This window comes from Pelodiscus sinensis, chromosome 7 (genome assembly GCF_052426305.1).
Source record: "Pelodiscus sinensis isolate ZL-2025 chromosome 7, ASM5242630v1, whole genome shotgun sequence".
Classification (NCBI taxonomy): Eukaryota; Metazoa; Chordata; order Testudines; family Trionychidae; genus Pelodiscus; species Pelodiscus sinensis.
The window spans coordinates 36,180,284-36,202,883 of NC_143058.1; the positions used below are offsets into that span (position 1 = coordinate 36,180,284).

Below are 22,600 nucleotides of genomic sequence, written 5' to 3' on the forward strand. Positions count from 1 at the left end.
AAGGGTACGTCTAGACTACATGCCTCTGTCATCAGAGGCATGTAGATTAGGCTACCAGACATAGGAAAATGAAGCGGCGATTTAAATAATCGCCGCTTCATTTAAATTTACATGGCTGCCACGCTGAGCCGACAAACAGCTGATCAGCTGTTTGTCGGCTCAGCGCGATAGTCTGGACGCGCGGGTGGCGACATCAAAGGTATTTGTCGACCACCCAGGTATGCCTCCTGGGCTATAGTAAATGAGATGCCATACAAGGCTATAGTAAATGAGATGCCTAACTTGTTTAAAATCTAACTTTTTTTCTGTTTTTTAAATCATAAGGATTAGTTCAATGGAAAAATCTGTTTTGTTTATGGAAAGGTGAATTGGAAGAGAACAACAACTATCCCATACAAACAGGGTGTTCTTTCTAAAGTTTTACATTTTTATATGCAAATGTTTCACTATTGAAATAATATAGTGCAGTGAGACTAACCCACTGTCTTCATAATGGGCCTCTCACACCGGAGATTTGGGTCTGAAATTTTCAGTTTATTCCACTTCTAATAATAAATAATCAATAAAATAACAACCAATATATAAGAAATGCTGAATTACTTTTCTTTTCTAGAAGCCTTTACACCATAACATTCATAAACATTCAAAAGCCCTTGCAGCTCAAAACATCAAACAACCAAAACAAACATCCCCAAAGCTTCTGAAACATGGTTATATTTACTCCTCTTCCTCCTTGAAATATTCTATTCTGTATTTCCAATTAGAACATTTTATTAACTTCTCATCACTGACCTCCACTAATCACTTCTGACTACCAGTTTGTTCTCACTGGCAATGACCATACTTGGTTCATGTTGGTAGGATCAGGAAAGGGATGGCTTTTAAACTCTTGGATTCCATTAAATAAACAATTCTTCCAAAATAAGAGTTTTCTGAGAACTAGGAAGCCTGACCAGCCTAACATTCATAGCACATATCCTGTTCTCAGTAGACTGATGTTTACCTTTTGAGTTCTTGGTAATCCTATTCGGAATCCTGAAACAGTATATCATAGACTTTTGCTCTAATCTCTCTAAACTGTTTAAATCCCTCACTATTTAGTCCCTAGTTTGATCACTTTGCCAATATGTTTTGGTTAAGCCTTTGATGTAAAAATTCATATCTTCATGTAAAGTATGTCAGGTTCCCTTGCTTTTTCTGGTGGAACTTTGTATATTTAAGAAAACATGCAGAAGAAACGTCAAATTAATCTTGAGATTGATAAATGGAATACTGTGGGCATTTGCACTGTTATTTCTCAAAGCACTGTATTATATATTTCACTATTTCACTTATTTATTTTCTGCTCTTTCTTTTGTTAGCTCTTCATTCTTTTGTGTTCATTATAAAGGCTCTCTACAAAATCCAACTGTTATTCCTATTCACTGGTGTAAATACTAAATTACAGTAAAGTATATTTAAGCTTTCTCTACTTGTACCACCAATGCCAACCTCAGCATGTAGATAAAAATATTTAATATGACTTCTCTAAAATTAATACAGTATGTTTAGCTATTGTAAACAATTTTATCAATATTTGGTTTCATAGTTCACCTTTCCCTTTGGGGTCCTGTTTTAATGGTGATCCCGTATGAGTTAATAGAATCACTGAGCTTCCAGACAGCGTTCAGAAAATAGACCACAATAGCAATGGCTTGGAAGGACTTGATAATATTTGTCCTCCCTGTAAGTGCCTTCTTCTATGGCTTTGCTTTCTTAGGTCACACCATATTTTATAGATGATCTCAGACAGAAGAGATGGGAGATAGTTAGCATGCTAGTAGCAGTCTTATGATAAGTCTGACTGATTGTGACATAAAATTTTATACTGTGACTAAAAAAGTCCTCTTCATTTCCATCAAAGCAACTGCCAAGAACCATTCTGGGTAGTGGATAGCCTGGTTCTTCTAGCTGCTTCTGCTCAGTTAGATTTAAGAATTTCTTGCTATTATGTTGTGAATGAAATATATAGACCAACACATCCAAATATATTTTGGAGACAAATGATATCAGCAGATACTCTAATGGATGACATAACATTCACTAGCTTCAGAGGAGTAGCCGAGTTAGTCTGTAACAGGAAAAACTTAAAAACATACAAATAGTCTAGTAGCACTTTAAAACATGTAGATGGTATAATGAGCTTTCGTGGACATGACCCACTTCTTCAGACAACCAGGGTGTTGCGAGTCCAGATTTCTTGGACGTCCAAGTTACTTGGCACATCTACACGGAGGCTAAAGTCGAATTAAGATACGCAACTTCAGCTACTTTAATTGCGTAGCTGAAGTTGAAGTACCTTAACTTGACTTTTGGCACTATCTATACTGCAGGCAATCGAAGGAAGAGCATTCTTCCTTCAACTTCTCTTGCTCCTCATGAAATGAGTGTTACAGAAGTTGGAGTAAGAAGCCCATTATTTCAAAATTATTTTGAAATAACGGGTTTGCTGTGTAGACACGTTCTCTGTTATTTCAAAATAACATGAGTTATTTTGAAATAACACTGCTGTGTAGACATGCCCTTAGGTATAATGATGAAACTCAGCTCTGTCTCTATCTTGGAATAACTCACTCTGCCAGAATGAGATTGGGACGTCAAAGAAAGCTTGTTTGCTGATGTGAAAACCTGACAGAACTGAGGTATTGGTAAATTGGGGGAAGCATGCACACAAATTGGTGAAGATTATGTCAGTACCTCAGCTGTGGGAAAGCACCCACCATTTGTTCTGCAGGTTTGCAGTTTGGGAGAATTATTAAACTCTGGGTAGTTCCCGAATCCTCAGATAGTAAGTATGGCCAGGGATACTTTCCCATGTGTTTCTGGACAGAATGTGCAATCTTATTATTCCATGCAGGTCTTGTTATAGTTATCAGTTTTGATTGGCCACTGTTGGCAGACAGGATATTGTGCTAGATGGACCATTGGTCTGACCCAGTATGGCTGTTCTTATGTTATCACCTCAAAATTATAACACTTTCAGAGCATATTGTAATAGCTTGTAAATACATTATAAATTGCCTATTTTACTGAGCAGTTTTTTAAAATAGGCAGCAGATTGTGCTGCTGTTCTATAATCTGATTACTTTAATTGGAGTTCAAGGTGTTGGTTCCCTTGTGTAATGTTTTACGTTTTTTGGGGACTGGCCACCTGAATAACTGCCTTATTGTAGCCCTACAATTACAACCATGAGAGGTGTTTACAGTCAGTCAATAGCTAAAGCATTAACACTAACAATGAAGCTCTTGCTTCTTCCTCATTTCCTCTACAGATTTTCTTGGGTTTTTAGTAATATAGGACAAAAGAAGCAAGCGGAAAAAATTTGAGCATTAGTGGCAGAAACATGAGTAGATTCAGACAAGCTCCAACATAAAGAATGTTTGAGAGGCTATGACCTGGACAAAGAAGAACGAAGACATTCTAGCTCTTCATCATCACAGTAACTATTAAATTAGGAGCTGTTGAATTATTCTAGGTCATTAATCACCTGGCTAACTCATATGATGAAGTGTGGCTTGCCCACAAAAACTCATAGTGCCATATATTTTGTTGTTAGTCTCTGAGGGCTTGTCTACACTAGGAAATTATTTTGAAATAACTTATTTTGAAATAATAACTCCTGAAATAATTATTTTGAAATAAGTGTTATTCCTCATGGAAAGCAGGAGTTATTATTTTGAAATAACCAGCCTGTTATTTCAAAATAATGGGCTTGGTAATGGGGATGCTATGCTTATTATTTCAAAATAGGAGGAGTTATTTTAAAATAACTCCCTAATGTAGATAAGGGAGCCACAAGATTACTCATTGTTTTTAGAATTACAGACTAACACAGCTACTCCTCTGATACTTGCTTATTCAGGAAGCCACCATACATCTGAAGAGTTGTGCTTTCTGCTATGCAGAGCTATGAGCCTACAGAGAAAATTGCCTATATCTTTTACTGCTTCTCGGGACAGTAGGGATGTACTGTCAGACATAGGTATAGCATCACATGTTACCTTTTTGCATTTGCCCCTCTACTGATAGAAAGTACTGCATGAAGACTGAGCTACCTCTGTCATTTAACCTCAGACCTCTTTAGGCTAATGAAACAAAGGAAGTTGAGAGCATCTACAGTCATTACCAACTGAGATTGTGAACACCTCTTTTGAAGGTAGGAAATCTACTCCAGGTAAAGCACCACATAATCTGGCTACAGACTATCAATCAACACAGTTTACCTTTTCACCACTGTCCAGTAACTAATTTCCATTCCTGAGCAAACTGAAAGACTCACAAGGGTAGTCTCCAACTCAACCTAGGTACTGACAATTATTCTGGACCTCTCCCAGTATGATTGCAGATCAAGGCATGGGGCAGACAGGACCGTGGTGCTACTGATGTGGATTCTCCTTTTGACCCCAGATAAAATTCTTAAATCCACATTCTCTACTGCAGCTGTCATGGCTGACCGTGGAATCCTATAGTCCTGTCTTAGAGGTATTGCTGCGGCTAATGAGATGACATTGAGATGATTTCAGTCATTCCTCTTGGACTGCAACCAGAGAGATATAACAGCATTAGGAGAATGCTGACCTGTGGTTTCCCATAGAGAGGTGCCCTCATTTCAATCATTGTGAAATACTTGTGAGAATACAGTAGAAAAGAATGTGAAACACTGTTGGGTAAAATATCAATATTGTGCCAATGACTCAGCTTCATGTCACCTTCACAACAGATTCAGAGGGGTAGCTGAGTTAGTCTGTAACTGGAAAAACTTAAACAACGGATAGTCTAGTAGCACCTTAAAGACTAACAAAACATGTTGGTATCATGAGCTTTCATGGGTAAAACCCACTTCTTCAGATGACTGGAGTATTAAAAGTCCAGATCCAAGAATAAATAACAAGGGGAAGGAGGAAAAAAAGGAGAAAAAAAGACAGTGAATAGATTGTTCAAGTTACAAGAGTCTGACAAGAACAATTAGTACCTCCATTGTTTGGTTGGTTGGTTAAGTCATTAAGATGTGGAAGGTAATGTGCGAGCCAGATGATGTCTCTGTTCATTCCATTCTGATAACTTCATTTACAAGTTTAATTCTTAAGTTCCAATCCTTCCCTGTGTATTTGGCTTGTGGAATTGGCCTGAAACAACTCGGTGACTTGGAGATCCATTAATGAGTGCCCAGGTAGGTTGGAGAACACTTCCCTGGTTTATTCTTGGATCTGGACTTTTAATACTCCAGTCATCTGAAGAAGTGGGTCTTTGCCCACGAAAGCTTATGTTCCAATACATCTGTTAGTCTATAAGGTGCCACAGGACTCCTTGTCACATCTACATATTTTGTTAGACTTTAAGGTGCTACTGGACTATTTGTTGTTTTGTAAGTCTTCACAACAGAGACAAGTAGCACCATCTAACAGTTATTCAAGGGCTTATCGATGACCAGAAATTGAATGAAGAGCAGCTTGCAAAACCTGAATCCAGAAAAGGCTGATGTGATACTCTGGTTGGGAAAGGGATGAACTGTGAGGAACTTGCCAGCTATGTAATGCAAATCTCCATAAACTTTCAATGGGACAAGGTCTCAGTGACCAAGTCACTTTTAAGATGAAACTTAGGTTACTAAGTGTTTTAGAATATTATACCCCAAGTCGTCTTTTTACTTCAGCCCAAAAATGGTCTGAGGCATTTAAAACCTGGTAAAAATGGAAGCACAATTAAAATAAAACTCTAATACTCCAAACAAATATTGGAAACAACATTAAGCCTTATGTTCTTTACAGTATACCCTAGTCCATTAGCCCAGCAACATTATAAACGCTTTTAGGCAGGAACTGTTCTTTTGGTTTCTTCTGGTTTCTGCATCAAGCACAATGGGATTCTAGTCCATGACTCTAGCTCCTAAGGACTTTCACCTTCTAAATGAAGCTGTTGTTTGTTTATGACATCTCATGTTCTTATCTTTTCGATTTCATTTTCTTTAAATTATCCTATTTTCACTTGAACATAATTAAATGAGTGTATTGTTTACAAAATTAATTTCCTAAAATGAATACTTTAGGGAAGAACAGCAATATTAGATTTAATTCATTTATATACTAGCATGAAATAAAATTGATATATTTGCTGACTAGTTCAATGATTATACATTTATTATGCCTCAGCTCATACAGCATCTATCATGTATATTGGATGCAAGGAGCTCTGAACTGTACAGTATAACTAATAGGAATAATACTTTATAAATCAGTGTTTATTTGCCTCTGAGACTGCTTTGCACCAATCGAGTCTGCATTGTTTTGGTTTGATTCCATTTAGTTTAATCACATTTATAACAGTAGTTTGTGCTTAGATTTAATGACCATGGTGATTAGTCATTTTTACATGTGAACTGAGATTATATGCTTACTATATTAAACATGTGTTCAATCTAAGTTCACTGGCACATCAATCCTCCAGAGCTCATGTTAATAAGTGCAGATTTTAACATCTTTGTGAAGAAGATGGTATATCTTTACTGATACATACTGTGAATTATCTTAGCTTTTACTGCAGAGAGAGAGAGAAAGAGAGAGAGAGAGATGGCAAAGATGTCCTCATGCATATGACGTGCAGCCCCGGGGAAGATATAAATCTGGAATGAAAACTAATTGCTTTCTACTTTGTTGCACATCCTGTAGTATGCAGCATGAGGCTGGCCAAAAAGGAATATATGCTGTACATCAGCCATTAGCAATTACTGCAGAAAACTACCACAGACACAATAAAATGAAAAGAATGGTTTTGAAATAATACTTTGGAGAATCTAGACTTAATTGCATTTTAAATGTGTTTTGATTTCTCTTTGTTGATAAGGGAATAAGAAAAGAATATAGAATATATGTTGCAGCTACTGGAATGGGGAAGCAGTTCTTTTGCATCTGAAAAATAAAATTCACAGCATTTTCCACAGCTGCAAATATGTAAAATAAGCAATTCAAAACAATGATAATAATGATAATTCTCTCAGGAAAAAGAAAAGAATCATAGAATCTACACGCTGGGTTCATCACATTAATTTGGTGTGACTGTGTCAGCTCAAGGACATTTTAAAGGACAGAGCTGAGCATGGCAGCCACCAGTGATTTCTTTACCGTAACAGTGTAACATACAGCCACATTGAACTATTTTTTAGCTACTTACAGTGATTTTGTAAGGGATACGTTTTCATATATGCTCTTAGCAGCTCTTGAGTTTAAATATCATAGTTTTGTATTTCTTTAATTGTGCTACTTTTAGTAAATGTCAAGCTGAATTTAACAGAAGTGATTTTGAAACAGAAATGCCAGGAAACCAGATACAACCAGATAAACACCACAGAATCAGGGAATATTGAGATAATATAACAATAGGATACCATCAAACTATGAAAGCATTCAAGTTTAGGGTAAACCATATTATCATTTAAGCATGGATTTTTAGACATAAACTTTAGAATCTTATTATTAAAATGTGAGAAGGCATGGCATAGGATTTAAGGTCTAACTTCATGAGTTCAGGAAATAGCACACACTGAAATATATTTGTTATTCACATACATATGTTAAATACTTCAAATAATGGACATATTTGGTACCTAAAATTGTTTCATCTTCTATTTCTGTGGCTGTGTAGGAAAACAACATTTAATATTCTACAATGACAGGCTTTCCTTAGCTCCAGATGGCATTTAATACTTATGTAGGGCATCTAAAAATTAATAAATGGCTAAAGTTGTATTAATTCCATAATTATTTGTGTCAGCCGGTGTATTGTGTGAATTAATTTCTAATGAAACAGTGTATAGACAAGAACCAGGTTTAAGAGAATGGAGGTTTCTGCTTTGAAATATATTTTGCAGTAAGAAAGGATGTTGATTTAGGACTTTTTGTGCATCTAGACTACACCTCTCTGACTGAGAGATGTAGATTAGGCACATTAAAATTGCTAATGAAGCAGGGATTTTAATATCCCGTGCCTCATTAGCATAAACATGGCTGCTGCTTTTTTTCTAAACAGAGTTTTTTTGAAAAAAATTGGCAGTCTAGACGTGAATCTGTTGAAAATAAAGCCTTTTTCAACAGATCCTGTAAACATCATTTTTTGAGGAATACAGGATCTGTCGAAAAAGGCTTTATTTTCAATAGATCTGCATCTAGACTGCCTTTTTTTTCCGAAAAAACTCCATTTAGAAAAAAGCGGCAGTCATGTTTATGCTAATGAGGTGCGGGATATTTAAATCCCTGCTTCACTAGCTATTTTGATGTGCTTGATTTGTATCCCTCTGTCGACAGAGGGATGCAGTCTAGACGTAGCCTATTTATCCCTAAAATGGTCTATATCAGAATATATAAAGGGTGCAATTAACAGGAATATATATGACCTGAGCATTTGCAAACCTCAGTAGATTTCTATGACATTTGCTATTTTCCCAAATGATTCTGGATTAGTCTTTTAACACAAAGAATTCCAGCTTTAGATAAAGCAGAGTATCCAGGAGTGGAGAAGTAAAAGAAATATACACAAGGATATGTAAAATAGCAAAGAAACTAAAACTGGATGAGTAAGAGATAGAAGTAATGCAGGGAAAAGGATCATTTCCAGTTTCTCAAATAAAATGCATATTTTATCTGTGCATTCAGTTTATATTTAATTTTTGTTCATAATGTATTAACACCAAAATACAACATACCGGTGTAACTTAACCTTTAAAGGAGTGTGACAAACACATTTAAGCTACTTATAAATATCGTATATTTATATAAATAGTTAAAAGATATTTTCCTTCTTTAGATGGAGTTACTTCTTAGTAGATAGGAGGGAAGCTGTAGACATAATAGCTCTTGATTTTTAGCAAGACTTTTCGCTTAGCATTATCTCATTCTCATAAGCAAACTGGGGAAATGAGGTCTAGATGAAACTACTGTAAAGTGGGTGTACAGTTGTTTGAAAGACTATACACAAAGGCTACGTCTAGACTAGCCACAAATTCCGGAAAAGGGATGCAAATCAGGTAAGTCAGCATAGGGAAATCCGCGGGGGATTTAAATATCCCCCGCGGATTTAAATAAACATGTCCGCCGCTTTTTTTCCGGCTTGGGGAAAAGCCGGAAAAAAAGCGTCTAGACTGGCGCGATCCTCCGGAATAAAGCCCTTTTCCAGAGGATCTCTTATTCCTACCTGAAGGAATAAGAGATCCTCCGGAAAAGGGCTTTATTCCGGAGGATCGCGCCAGTCTAGACGCTTTTTTTCCGGCTTTTCCCCAAGCCGGAAAAAAAGCGGCGGACATGTTTATTTAAATCCGCGGGGGATATTTAAATCCCCCGCGGATTTCCCTATGCTGACTTACCTGATTTGCATCCCTTTTCCGGAATTTGTGGCCAGTCTAGACGTCGCCAAAAAGCACTTATCAATGATTCTCATTCAAAGTAGGATGATGTATCTAATGGGGCTCTGCAGAGATCTGTCCTAGTTCTGGTACTACTCAATATTTTCATTAATTACTTTGGTAATGGAGTGGAGAAAATGTTTATAAAATGTGCAGATGATATCATGCTGGGAAGAGGATTCAGGAACTTTGGAAGACAGGATTAGAATTCAAAGTTGACATTGACAATATGGATAATTGATCTGAAATCAACAACATGAAATTCAATAATAAGAAGTGTGAAATACTACACTTAAAAGAAAAAAATTGAATGCACACCACACAATGGGAATAACTAGCTAGTCCATGGTACTCCCACACAGGGTCTGGACATTATAGTGGGCCACAAATTGAACACGCGTCAACAGTGTGATGCATCTGTGAAATACCATTTAAGGGTGTATTATCCAGACTGTCATACGCAAGACATGGGAGGTAATTTTCCCCCGTACTCAGCACTGGTGGGGCCTCAGCTAGAGTATTGTGTCCAGCTCTAGGTGTCCCATACTCAGTAAGATATGGACACTTTGGAGAGTCCAGAGAAGAGCAGAACAATTATAAAATGTTTAGAAAACCTGACCTGTGAGGAAAGGTTAAAGAAACTTCTCATATTGAGTCTTGAGAAAAGAAGTCTGAAAGGGTAACAAGTAAGTCTTCAAATATGAGAAGAGCTACTATGAAGAGGATAGTGATGAATTGTTCTCTATGGCCAGTGAAGGTAGGACAAGAAGTGATCAATTTAATTTGCAGCAAGGAAGATTTAAGTTAAATATTAGAAAACATTTCTAATTGTAAGGGTAGTTAAACATTGGAATATTCTCCCAAGAGAAGCTGTAGAATCCCCAATATTTGGGGATTTTAAAGAACAGGTTGAACAAACACCTGTCAGGGAAGATCTAGGTTTGCTTGATTCTGCATTAGTGAAGGATGAGTCTTGAGATCCTGTTTAGCTTGACATTTCTATGAGTCTATGTTTTATATACTACAGCAAACTGAGTGAGCCTAGGCACTTGATTGCAATTTTTAGGTAGTTTTCACAGCATATGTTTATACATTTATTAAAAAAAATCAATTTTTAATTATTTTTGCTTTTTGTGATTTATAAATAATATGCCTAATTATCACATAGGTTTTAAATATTGCAATGTTGCCTATATATATATATATATATATATAGATAAGATAGCGTACACACTGATTAGACAGCAGTTGCTTCTTGGTGCTGCTGCCTGAGGCTATTTGAGATGCATGCTTAAAGGGATGCCCCTGGATAGCCATTTCTCAGGTTCTTCTGCTTGCTTGCCTACCTCTCTGAGGGTCAGAAAAGCATTTCCACTGTGTGCTTTGGTTGCCCTGCTTCAGAACACCACAGCACTCCCTGCTATGGGGCCAGAACTGCCTCTGCGCAAGTGATGGCCCCACACTGCCTTGCTGCAGTTTCTGCAGCAATTTGTGCATCTGCCCTCATGGTCCTGCATGAGCTCAACCCCAAGCTGATCGTGGAGAACACTGAACTTGCAACCGCACCCCACAGTGGAGCGACGTTTCTGGCAGTTGAACACCAGTTCCAACAGGTCGGACCGGCTAGTGATGGAGCAGTGGGACAACCATCAATGGCTCCAAAACTTCCATATGAGGAAGGAGACGTTCCTGGAGCTATGTGCCTGGCTCACCTCTGCCCTCAGATGATGGGACACCCAGATGTGATCCACCATCCCCCTGGAGATGCGGGTCGCCATTGCCATTTGGAAGCTGTCCACACCAAACAATTACCAATCCATGGGCAACCAGTTTAGTGTGGGGAAGTCGACTATTGGGGCTCTCATCATGCTGGTATGGTGCTCTTGAGCTGCAGTCCCGGGGGGGGGGCAGTACTGGAAAGGGGAACCCTAGGGAAAGGGGGGTCGGTAGTGGGGAAGCCGCATCCCCAGGAGATTCTGCAGTCCTGTCATCACACAGCCCTTTGGGGGGAGCTTAATACGGGGTGGATCCTGGGGTTTTCGTGGGGGGGAAGTAGAGGAGGGTTTTGGGACCTCCCAAGGGCCCAGGAACCCCCTTTGATTCTCTGTTATGTTTCTTTGTTTGTCTCCTTCTGCAGGTGGAGATGGCCATTAACACTGCCCTGCTGCACAGGATCATCCAACTGGGCAATGTGGACCCCATCATCACCAGATTTGCCACCCTGGGCTTCCCCAACTGTGGGGGGGGGGAGCTATTGACAGAACACACATCCCATCCGGACCCCTGACCACTGGGCAGTGCAGTACATTAATCGGAAGGATACTTTTTGATGGTCCTGCAGGCTCTGGTTGACCACCGTGGCCAGTTTATGGACATCTTCATAAGCTGGTTAGGGAAGGCACATGACGCCTGCATCTTCCACAACTCCAGCCTCTACCAGAAGCTGGAGGCTAGCACTTTCTTCCCCAAGTGCAGCATCAGGATTGGGGACGTGGAGATGCCACTATGCATTGAGGGGGATGCGGCCTACCCCTTCATGCTGTGGCTGATGAAACCATATATTGGACTGCTTGACCCCACCAAGGACCACTTCAATGGCCATCTGGGCAGGGCCTGCATGCAGGCCGAATATGCCTTTGGCCAGTTGAAGGCAAGGTATAGGTGCCTCCTGACCTGCCTGGATGTGGGGGAGCAGAACATCCCCGAGATGATATCTGTATGTCATGTGCTCCACAACATCATGGAGAGGAAGGGGGAGGCCTTCCTTCTGGGCTGGGGGGCAGAGGCTGGCTGGTAGAGAAGGACTTTTGAGCAGCCACGCACAGCTGAAAGCTGGCAGGCCGATCAGGTGGGGTTGTGCATCTGGAAGGCCCTGAGGGAGAGTTCCTCTCAAGGACCTTAGTAATTCTCCCCAGCGCCTCCCCACTAGGGGCCTGTGCTTTGCCCTTCTCTGCCTTTCACACAACAACCTCTCCCTTTCCTGCTCCACCCCTGTTCCCTGTAGACACAATAAAAAAAACCTGTTTGATTGTGAAAAACAAAACTTTGTGGTGATTTATTTGGGATAGAAGTAACTGTGGATGAGAGGGGGGGGATGAGAACCTGAAAATGGGGAGGGGAGAGGAGGCTGAGAAACTGGGGCGGGGGAGGGATCTAGGGGTCATAATGGAACACAAGCTGAATATGAGTCAGCAGTGTGATGCTATTGCAAAAAAAGCAAACATGATTCCGGGATGCATTAACAGGTGTGTTGTGAGCAAGACACGAGAAGTCATTCTTCCGCTCTACTCTGCGCTGGTTAGGCCTCAGTTGGAGTATTGTGTCCAGTTCTGGGCACTGCATTTCAAGAAAGAAGTGGAGAAATTGGAGAGGATCCAGAGAAGAGCAACAAGAATGATTAAAGGTCTAGAGAACATGACCTGTGAAGGAAGGCTGAAAGAATTGGGCTTGTTTAGTTTAGAAAAGAGAAGACTGAGGGGGGACATGATAGCAGTTTTCAGATATCTAAAAGGGTGTCGTAAGGAGGAGGGAGAAAACTTGTTCATCTTGGCATCTGAGGATAGAACAAGAAGCAATGGGCTTAAACTGCAGCAAGGGAGGTTTAGGTTGGACATTAGGAAAAAGTTCCTAACTGTCAGGGTAGTCAAACTCTGGAATAAATTACCCAGGGAGGTTGTGGAATCCCCATCTGTGGAGATATTTAAGAGTAGGTTAGATAAATGTCTATCAGGGATGGTCCAGACAGTATTTGGTCCTGCCATGAGGGCAGGGGACTGGACTCGATGACCTCTCGAGGTCCTTTCCAATCCTAGTATTCTATGATTCTATGAGGTCCTCCGGCGCCTCCGGCTCCCCTGGGATCGGGTGGTTGGCTTGGGTGGTGTCAATTGCTCCACGGTCATGACTGGTCCGGCTGTGGAGAATAAAGAGACATGGTCAGTCATCCCTGGAGACACTGTCCCTGAAGCCTTGCCCTCAACTGAGCTGAGAGCAACAGTTCTTGAGTCAGAGGAAGGTGATGTCCTGGGAGCAAGGCCATGTGTGGCCTGGACAGTGGACCCTGTCTTACAGGGGCCCAGAGATCCCCAGGGACCATGTTTCCCACCCCCCTCATGTCCCACAGACAAGCAGGCAAGGGAAATGGCTGGCCACACTGGGATCCAATGGCCAGAAGAGGGACCTCGAGCTTCCTTGGCTTCCATTGGTGCTGTACATACATCTGCATCTGGCAGCGCTGTCCCTGGGAGTGGGTGATGCCTTGAGCATGCAGGCATGCCCATATGCCCTGTGCGGTACTCCAGGGTCTGTGTTAGTGTCTGTGTGTCTTCTTGTCCCCAGCCTCCTTCCAGCAGTGGTTCGTGGTGGGAGGGCATCCCCACTCCAGAACCTGTGAGCAGGAGTTCAGGGGTTCTCCAGTGCTGCTTCCTGGGGCTTCATGGTGCAGACTAGGGCTGCATGTGCATCCACGTGCACAGACTGCAGCACAATGGCCAGGCTGAGAAGGCCGAGAGATGATCGCAGCACAGCCCCTCAGTGCCCCCCACCCTGTGTGTGTGAAAAACAAAGAGCATTCACTTGATCCCTTCCTAGCCTCAGAGGATGCCTGGGACAGATCCAGGCCATCCTGTCCTGGAGCGTGAGCTGCGCTCCCTTGCCTTGGCGGAGGCCTGGCGGAACTCCTTAGCTTTACTAGGATCCTGCCCAAGGTTCCTGGTATGTCCCTTTGTGGCCAGGTGTGTTGTGCCACCTGAAGCGAAATCCTGGCGGTTCTCCTCATCGTCCCACACCACCAGAAGGGCCAGAATCTCCACCCTTGACCAGGACAGCACATATCTCTTCCAGCCCCTGGCAGGCTCCTGGGAGTCCTGTGCATGCTCTTTGGGATGGGCAAGGGCCTCTTAAGGGGCTTGTGGCTCGGACATGGTGCCCAGATGTGTGAACTGAACTGCACTGTGGCTTCCTGCCACAGGCCCTGTCCCCTGTGTCTGCAGTTTTAAGAGCTCCAGGAGAACAGTAACTATTGAGGTCTGATAAGTGTGGATGGAGTGGCAAGCAAGGCACCTGTGGGATTTCCTGGAGGCCTCTCTTTTCAACAAATCTCCCTATTCCTCGTCCACACACACACTCTTCTGAAAAAGCTTTTTTGGAAGAGGCCTTATTCCTCATGGAATCAGGTTTACTAGCATTTGAAAAAGCAGTCCATTATATTGACTTTCTTTTGAAATAACACAATTACAGTGTGGATGCTAGTATTGTTTTTCCAGAATAATGGCTGTTTTTCTAGAAAAATGGTGCAATGTAGATGTACTCTAAGCCAGGAAAATTTATGTTGCTCGGGGTGTGAAAAATCCACCTCCTGACTATCATACAAGTAGTGTGCACAGTGCTTTACTGGTGACACATCTACCACTGCTCATTGGTAGTTTTATTATGTCTTTCATATGGAATAGGCAAGATACTGTTTTGGAACAATGACAGATTTAAGGATATTGATCTCTGCAACATATGTGTAATTAGAAATTATGGCTTTATACAATAGAAGAGTTGATTTCCAACTTTTCAGAGTTCTAGCCTTAGACTGTCTTGTGATGTTAGGCCTTACCATTATGATGTAATTGTGTATGGAAAAAGCTATTTTAGATACTTCCAACATACTAGTTTGATCAGATCTCATGTGAGTATGTTTCATTGAGCTGGAAACTACTTTTCCAGCTCAAAGTGTAAATATACCTTTAGGCTCCTATACTGTGCTCATCATGATGCATTTGAGTACTTGCATGCAGACAAAAATCAGTACCAGTGCAATTTTTAAAGCACTTGAAAACATTTAAAATAGGTTTTTTTTGTAAAATATCTGGTATATAGAAAATATGAAGTGGTGTAGAAAAAAGGAGTTATTGGTATTCATTTCCTCATGTCTCTACAAGTAGCTCAGTGGTTTCACTCAAAGCCCTAAAGGGCTCATCCTGCTCTTATTTTTTTACCTTGGATGTTTTAATTATTGTGCTGTGTGTTTAAATTATTTCATTATTTCTAGGGAAATATCACAACCTGATCATTGCATAAAGAACATAAAGCACCATTATATGGTAAAAAAAAGACAGAAATTATTGCAATTTTTAATGCACTTTAACAAAATTATTCCTAATATTCACCTATTGAAATGAGATGAAAATCAGGTCCAAATGTAAAACCCTCACAAAAATATCATCTGTAGTTGTGCAGCAGCAAACCATTCCAGGATATATGAGAAACTGTCTTGTGTTGAGAGCACATTTTATATATCCTCTGCTAAATATAAATACTATGTTTTATTGCTCTACCAAGATATATCAAGACATCTTTACACATGGAAAATAAGACACTATAGAATTAAAATATATAGGTGTTCTTCAGCTTCAAAGAACTATACAAGTATTGATCAATTATGCCCCAGAACACCTCTGTGAGGAAGTATTATTATCCCTATTTTACAGATGGGGAAGCTGAGGCACAGAGATTAAGTGACTTTTCCAAGGCTACACAGCAAGTCAGTGACAGAGCCAGGATTAGCACTCACGACTTCTTGGATCCCACTCCCATGCTTTAAGCACTAGACAACATTGTTCACTGGAGTCAACAAGCATCTCAGTGCAATAATGGACAGTACCAAGGACTCCTACATGGTCAGTGTGTCCATACATTTACTTGCAAACTACTCCAATATAACAAGATAAATGCAACACTTTAGTGTTGGCAAATGTCTATGTCATATAAAATTGCTGAGTCTCTTCAAAAGGGGTTAAAAGTAAGAAAAACTACAATGATTATATGTTGTAAAACTCCTGGGTTAATTAACCTGTAGCCTTAGAGCCTGATTCTGCTCCCAGTAAAGTTAATAGAAAGTTTTGTAATATTTATTATTACTGTATTTTAATTGTTTGTCTTGCTCCTCAGACACTTTTGTTGAGGATGAGAGGAGTGCTTAATAAATAAAATGATTTTGTGTGTATTGAGTATCACTAAGTTGTCTAGAATATGGAAGGTGGAATGCATAACTTTCATATGATGGTTTTGTCTTGTACTTCCTGTTCTAGCTTCTCATTTATGAGAAATTTTTTTAAAATAATGATAATACACAATTTTGCTGAAACACCAATAAAGCTGTTAAAACTGAAATGAATTTTTTAATCTTTAGTCAAGAGAGGAGGGTGGGGGTGTGATCAGCATGTCTGCTGCTATTATTATTCATTGGTTGTACTGCAGTAGTGCCACAGATCCCAGTAGATATTCGGACCCCATTGTACAAATTTAGTAATAGACTCTTGGGAGGAGAGAAGTACAGGAACCATAGATGTTACCACTGCATTGAGTACAGAACGGTTCTATACTGGTACTGCTTGGCAAGCGGGGGGAGACGACAGACTTGATGAGCCCCTGAGCAAGATGGGGTTCTAGGATCTTGGAAGGGGCGGGGCCTTTGGAAGAAGGGGGCGGGGCTGGGGTAGCCAGCCCTCGGCACTGCCCAGACTGTGCTGCACCATGGCCCCCTTTTCCCCAGTTAGTCATCAGAGCTCTCCAGAGCCAGGCCCTGGGGCATTTCCCCCTTTCTACTCCCCACTTTTGGTGGGCCTGTTGGCAAGTCCAAAAGTCACAGTATAAGGCCTTTTAATTGAGCTTGCTCAGGTTTGATAACTGAAATAGGAGCAACAAACAACTCTCAATCTAGCTGTTTTTCCATGTAATATAAAGCCCTCTTATAAGGCAAGGAGATAAGTTGGACAAAGATTGACTGAAGATAAAAGTAAACACGTGCAGGGGGTGGAGGTGGGAATAAAAAATGTCAAAGGTAGAAAAACATGTGCACCAAGTTTATAAATAATAAATATATCATTTTAACTATTAATTATTTATACATGTTTAGATTATTTTAACTTGTCCATAAATAAATTAATTTATAAAAACAATGTCATATGTAACAGGATTTTTCCACAATGCTAGTGTCTTTTCCTAATCAAAGTGAGAAGCTGTTGGGTATAACTTATGCAAGAGTAGCATTACTTTTTACATGGCTGTAATATTTGGCCTTTTGGTTTCATACTTAAAAAGTCACGCAAGAATATGGCAATATTTCAAAGTAACACACCCTGATGTTTCTTACTGCTTACAATAATGGATTAATTTTGTCTAATATTAATATGATTGAATGAATTGAGCTCCCCTCCCATAACCATAGTGCAGTCAATACATTATTAACTAAGTTTAATTTATTTGGAAGCAAAATGGTTTCAACAGAAAGCTCCTACCTCCTTGTCAAATGTTTGTGTTCTACTTCTGTCTGATAGAAGTAATAAAGGCACTGTTACAATCTACTTTTAACAGCTTTGTGCTGGTGCAGTTCCAAGACTTTTCTATATAAAACAGCTACAGTATAATAGCAGCCATATGTAAAGGAAAGATGAACTTGAAGGAAAATTTAGGATCCCCAAACACATAATGTTCAGCTCTACAATTAACCCTTGCTGTTTCTTCTTAAAGGAGAGGAGTTCATGTAGTGCTATTTCTCTTCATGTGCATTTAATTCTTTTTTATCCACTTTTAGTTTTAAACCCTGGTATATTAAACAACTTCTCTGCACCAGGCTTTTATTAAGATATGCTTTTCAAAAATAAAAAATCAGGAAAGGCTAAATTATAATATCCCTTTCTAAGCTTCTTCCACTTGCTGCTGATGGCATGCAATGTATATTCTTTTTATCATAGAATCCTGGAATTGGAAGAGACTTCGAGAGGTCATTGAGTCCAGTCCCCTGCCCTCACAGCAGGACCAAACACTGTCTAGATCATCCCTGATAGATTTCTGTCTAACCTGCTCTTAAATATCTCCAGTGATGGAAATTCCACACAATTTATTCTGGTGTGTAACCACCCTGGCAGGAAGTTTTTCCTAATATCTAAATTAAACCTCCTTTTTTGCAATTTTAGAACATTGCTTCTTGTCTTATCAGAGGCCAAGGAGAACAATTTTTCTCACTCCTCTTTGTAACACCCTTTTAGATACTTGAAAACTATCATATTCCCTCTTAGTCTTCTCTTTTCTAAATTAAGTCTAATTCTTTCAGTCTTTCCTCATAGGTCATGTTTTCTAGACCTTTAGTCATTTTTGTTGCTCTTCTCTGGATCCTCTCCAATTTCTCCACATCTTTCTTGAAATGTGGTGCCCAGAAATGGACACAATACTCCAACTGAGGCCTAATCAGTGCAGAGTAGAACGGAAGAATGACTTCACATGTCTTGCTCACAACTCTCCTGTTAATTCATCCCAGAATCATGTTTGCTTTTTTTTTCTGCAACAGTGTCACACTGTTGATTCATGTTTAACTCATCGTTCACTATGACACGTAAATCCCTTTCAGCAGTACTCTTTCCTTGACAATCACTTCCCATTCTGTATGTGTGAAACTAATTGTTCCTTCCCAAGTGGAGTACTTTGCATTTGTCCTTATTTAACTTCATCCTGTTTATCTTAGACCATTTCTCTAGTTTGTCCAGATCATTTTGACTTATGACCCTATCCTCCAAAGCACTTGCAACCCCTCCCAGGTTGGTATCATCTGCAAACTTCATAATTGTACTCTCTATGCCATCATATTGAACATAACTGGTCCCAAAACAGACTCCTATAGAACCCCACTTTTATGCCCTTCCATCATGATCGTGAACTGTTAATAACTACTACCTGAGAATGGTTATCCAGCCAGTTATGCACCCACCTTATAGTAGCCCCATTTAGGTTGCATTTTCCTAGTTTCTTGGTAAGAAGATCATGCAAGATCATGTCGAATGCCTTACTAAAATCTAGGTATACCACATCCACCATTTCTCCCTTATTCACAAGGCTTAATATCCTATCAAAGGAAACTATAAGATTGGTTTCACATGAAAATCCATGCTGGCTATTACCTTTCACCTTATTATCTTCCAGATGTTTGCAGATGCATTCTTTAATTACTTTAATTACTTGTTTCATTATCTTCCCTGGCACAGGGGGAGGAAGTGGGAGGAGAAGCTCAGGGCTCAGAGTTGGGGGTCTCGCCAGCCCAAATGTCTCCCAGCACCATGGATGCGGGGGCCTCCACATCCCTGGGAGTGTGTGGAGGGTGGGGAGGAAGAAGCAGGATAGGGAGAAGGAGTGGGAGGAGGAGCGATAGCTAGGGAGGCAGCAGGGGCTGGAGCAACAGGAAGCATCAATCCCTGCCCCTGGGTCGATGACCACCTGGGGGGCATGGACCATTCTGCCCCCCCAGAATGCGGTCCGTGGCATCAAAATAGGGGCAGGGGTCTGGATCTGTCCCTGGTTGGGAGCTGCCCCTGTGGCCCTGGAATACGCCTGTCACAGCTCCTTGATTTTCATGCTCCTGGGTTCGCATGTGGCTTTTGGTGTCCAGGCTGGCAGCCATCTGCCTGTAGACGGTTGCATTCCTCCATTTAGTGCAGAGATCATGGACATTGGAGGCATCCCCCAAACCTGAATTAGGTCCCTGATCTCCGCGCTGGACCAGGAAGGTGCCCGCCTTCTCCATCCCCTGTCAGGATCCTGGAGGGCTGGTTGGCACTGGCTGCTTGGCTCATGCTGGGGTCACTGGGTCAGGTGCAGCGACTGCTGGCTCTGGGCTGGCAGGCTTGCAACTGGCACAGGCACTATGGCCAGAGTCTACCCCTTTAAGGGCTCCGGGGAAAGGAGGAGGGAGAGAAGTTTTCTTGGTTGTGCCCAGAGTGGCCACTAGGGCACTCTGGGAAGGATTGGAGGCCCCCTATTTCGAAATAAGCATCTACACAATGCTTATTTCGATATAGCAATTGGAATGAGGTTTACCAATTTTGAAATAAGCCCTCCGCTATTTCAAAATAACTTTGCTGTGTAGACATACCCTGAGATATCAACTATGTCATAGTTGTGTTTGTTAATTAGCACTTCAAGTTCTTCCTGCTTATTTCTCATATTCCTTGCATTTGTATATAGGCATTTAAGATACTGATGTGATTTTGTCCCCCTTTTCTGCCTTGTCCCTCCTATATCTCTGCTATTATAGCCCATGTTCCCTCCCATTTCTAAGCCATCTCCCAGATCTTCATGTTTTTCACTTACCTGTGGGCTTTGGTCACCTGCCCCTGTTGAACATATTTTAAAGCCCTCCTCACTAAGTTAACCAGTCTGAATTCAAATACTCTCTTCCCCTTCCTTGAAAGCTGAAACCCATCACTGCTTAGTAGTCCTTCTTATTAATTAATGCTTTTGTTTAATCTTTTTCTTGTCATCTACTCCAATAGCCATTCACAGACAATCGCTATCGGTTTTCTCCTTTGTAAAATGAAGTTAACTGTTTTTGTAAGCACAAATAGGCAGCTCCTTGGCAAACCAGCATTCAATTTACTACCTGTGCATTATGGCTAATTTTCTCAAGGGCTAATATCTTTAGGAAATGCTGTGTATATTTAATTTATTACATATTGTGTCGCAAATAACAGAAACTAGGATTATGTCATAGTTTTAGCTTTAACATTACCTTTCACAGAAGGAGACAATACCAAAGTAGGCCATTTCAGCATACAATACGCTTACTTTAAGTAATGATATTATAATGTATTTACTATCATAGTATAAGAATAGTCAAAGTGTAGTTGACTGCTTGCACTATTAAAATGCATGGTATAAATACAACATAAAATTAGAGCATACCAAAAAATAATAACAGAGAGTGTGCATACAGTATATAGAATTAGAGTATACTGTTTCGGTACAGTATAAAGCATTCTTAAAGCTGAAACTAAACATGTGAAAGCATTATACTTCATTTAATAATTGAGAATAATTACTTTCATGGGATTTGATTTTTCTTTCATATCAACATTTTTTGATGAGACTATTTTTCTTCAATTTAACCATAGTATTTACAATGCTAATACTTATGCTTTTTCTATTTTGTACATAGTTCATACTATCATCTCATTTACAGAAGTTATTTTTCAGTAAAATATTGCCTCTTCCACAAAAAAAATAGTGTAGATGTAGTCTAAGAGTACAATATTGTAATTGCCTCAGCTGGTCATCTCTTCCTTCATCTTGTTCATAACATACTGGCTCATGACTTTCTTGCTTCCTAGAAACCAGAGTTTACTCATCATCTTGCTTGTTGTTACAACAGACCTGATTTCTTCATGTCAAAGACAGTTTTAAGCATGACACAATAAACACTGCCATATGAAGAATAGATTTTTTATAAGAAAAGAGATTTCTATGATTTTCCCTCAGACGTAAGCAACAATTAAAATTATTTACACTTACTCTTCAATCTTCTTGGCAGGTTACAAAAAGAAAAGATTACTACACATGTCAATATATATGTATATATTTCTGTTTTGCAGAGAAATGATGAAGAAGCTGTCGTGGATAGAGGTGGCACTCGTTCCATTCTCAAAACGCATTTTGAAAAGGAAGACTTGGAAGGTAAGAGATTATTTTCCCATGCATTTGTATGCTTATTTCTCTTTACAGTTGGGCACTGTTCCACTCTCAGATAAACATGTACATGCTCATTGCAATGGGTATACCAGGGTGCATGTGAAGGCAACATCTAGACTGCTATTTTAAAATCTTGGGTGATAGGAAATAAGTTTTCCTGAGGATATTTTGAGATGCAATCCTGCAAATATGCACAGACTTAACTTTAATCAGATGAGCAATTGTTTCCAGTGAGAATACTTGTGTGGAAACCTATGCCCCATGCTTAAATGTTTGCAGCATTTGGCCCCTAGTAAACTGATTGTCTCCAGTGCATGTTCTAAAATACACAGTTGTTTCCTAAAGTGCCCAGTCCCGTTATCATTGCACATTCAGCTCTCCCATTAAACAAAATAGATTTTGCATTTTAGAGTTGCACTGTCACTCACTTGAACAGGCACTTTACTATACCCGTTAGTGTCAAGGAGCAGCAGATAATTTAGAGGTATGGCGTTCACCATATCACATTGGACTGATCATTCACTTTGTATTGTATCCTTTCTCTAGATGTGTTCTATGTTTCGGTTTATAATGTATAGATTGTAAACTCTTTCTGGCAGGGATATACTTTAATTGTTGATAAAATGCACAGCATGTTTTTGGATACTGTGTAAATAATCGGTATGCAA

The 22,600-nt window shown here is 40.1% G+C and overlaps 1 protein-coding gene across 4 annotated transcripts in view; it reads left to right on the forward strand.

Annotated features, from left to right (window-relative positions):
- SLC4A10 (solute carrier family 4 member 10) overlaps positions 1-22,600 on the forward strand; it is a 302,923-nt gene that overhangs the window by 109,802 nt on the left and 170,521 nt on the right. For all 4 annotated transcript variants that reach the window (XM_075933502.2, XM_014569435.4, XM_075933501.2 and 1 more), the window contains exon 2: positions 21,836-21,917. In XM_075933502.2, coding sequence (XP_075789617.1) covers positions 21,836-21,917 — 82 coding nt within the window. The remainder of the gene's footprint in view (positions 1-21,835; positions 21,918-22,600) is intronic.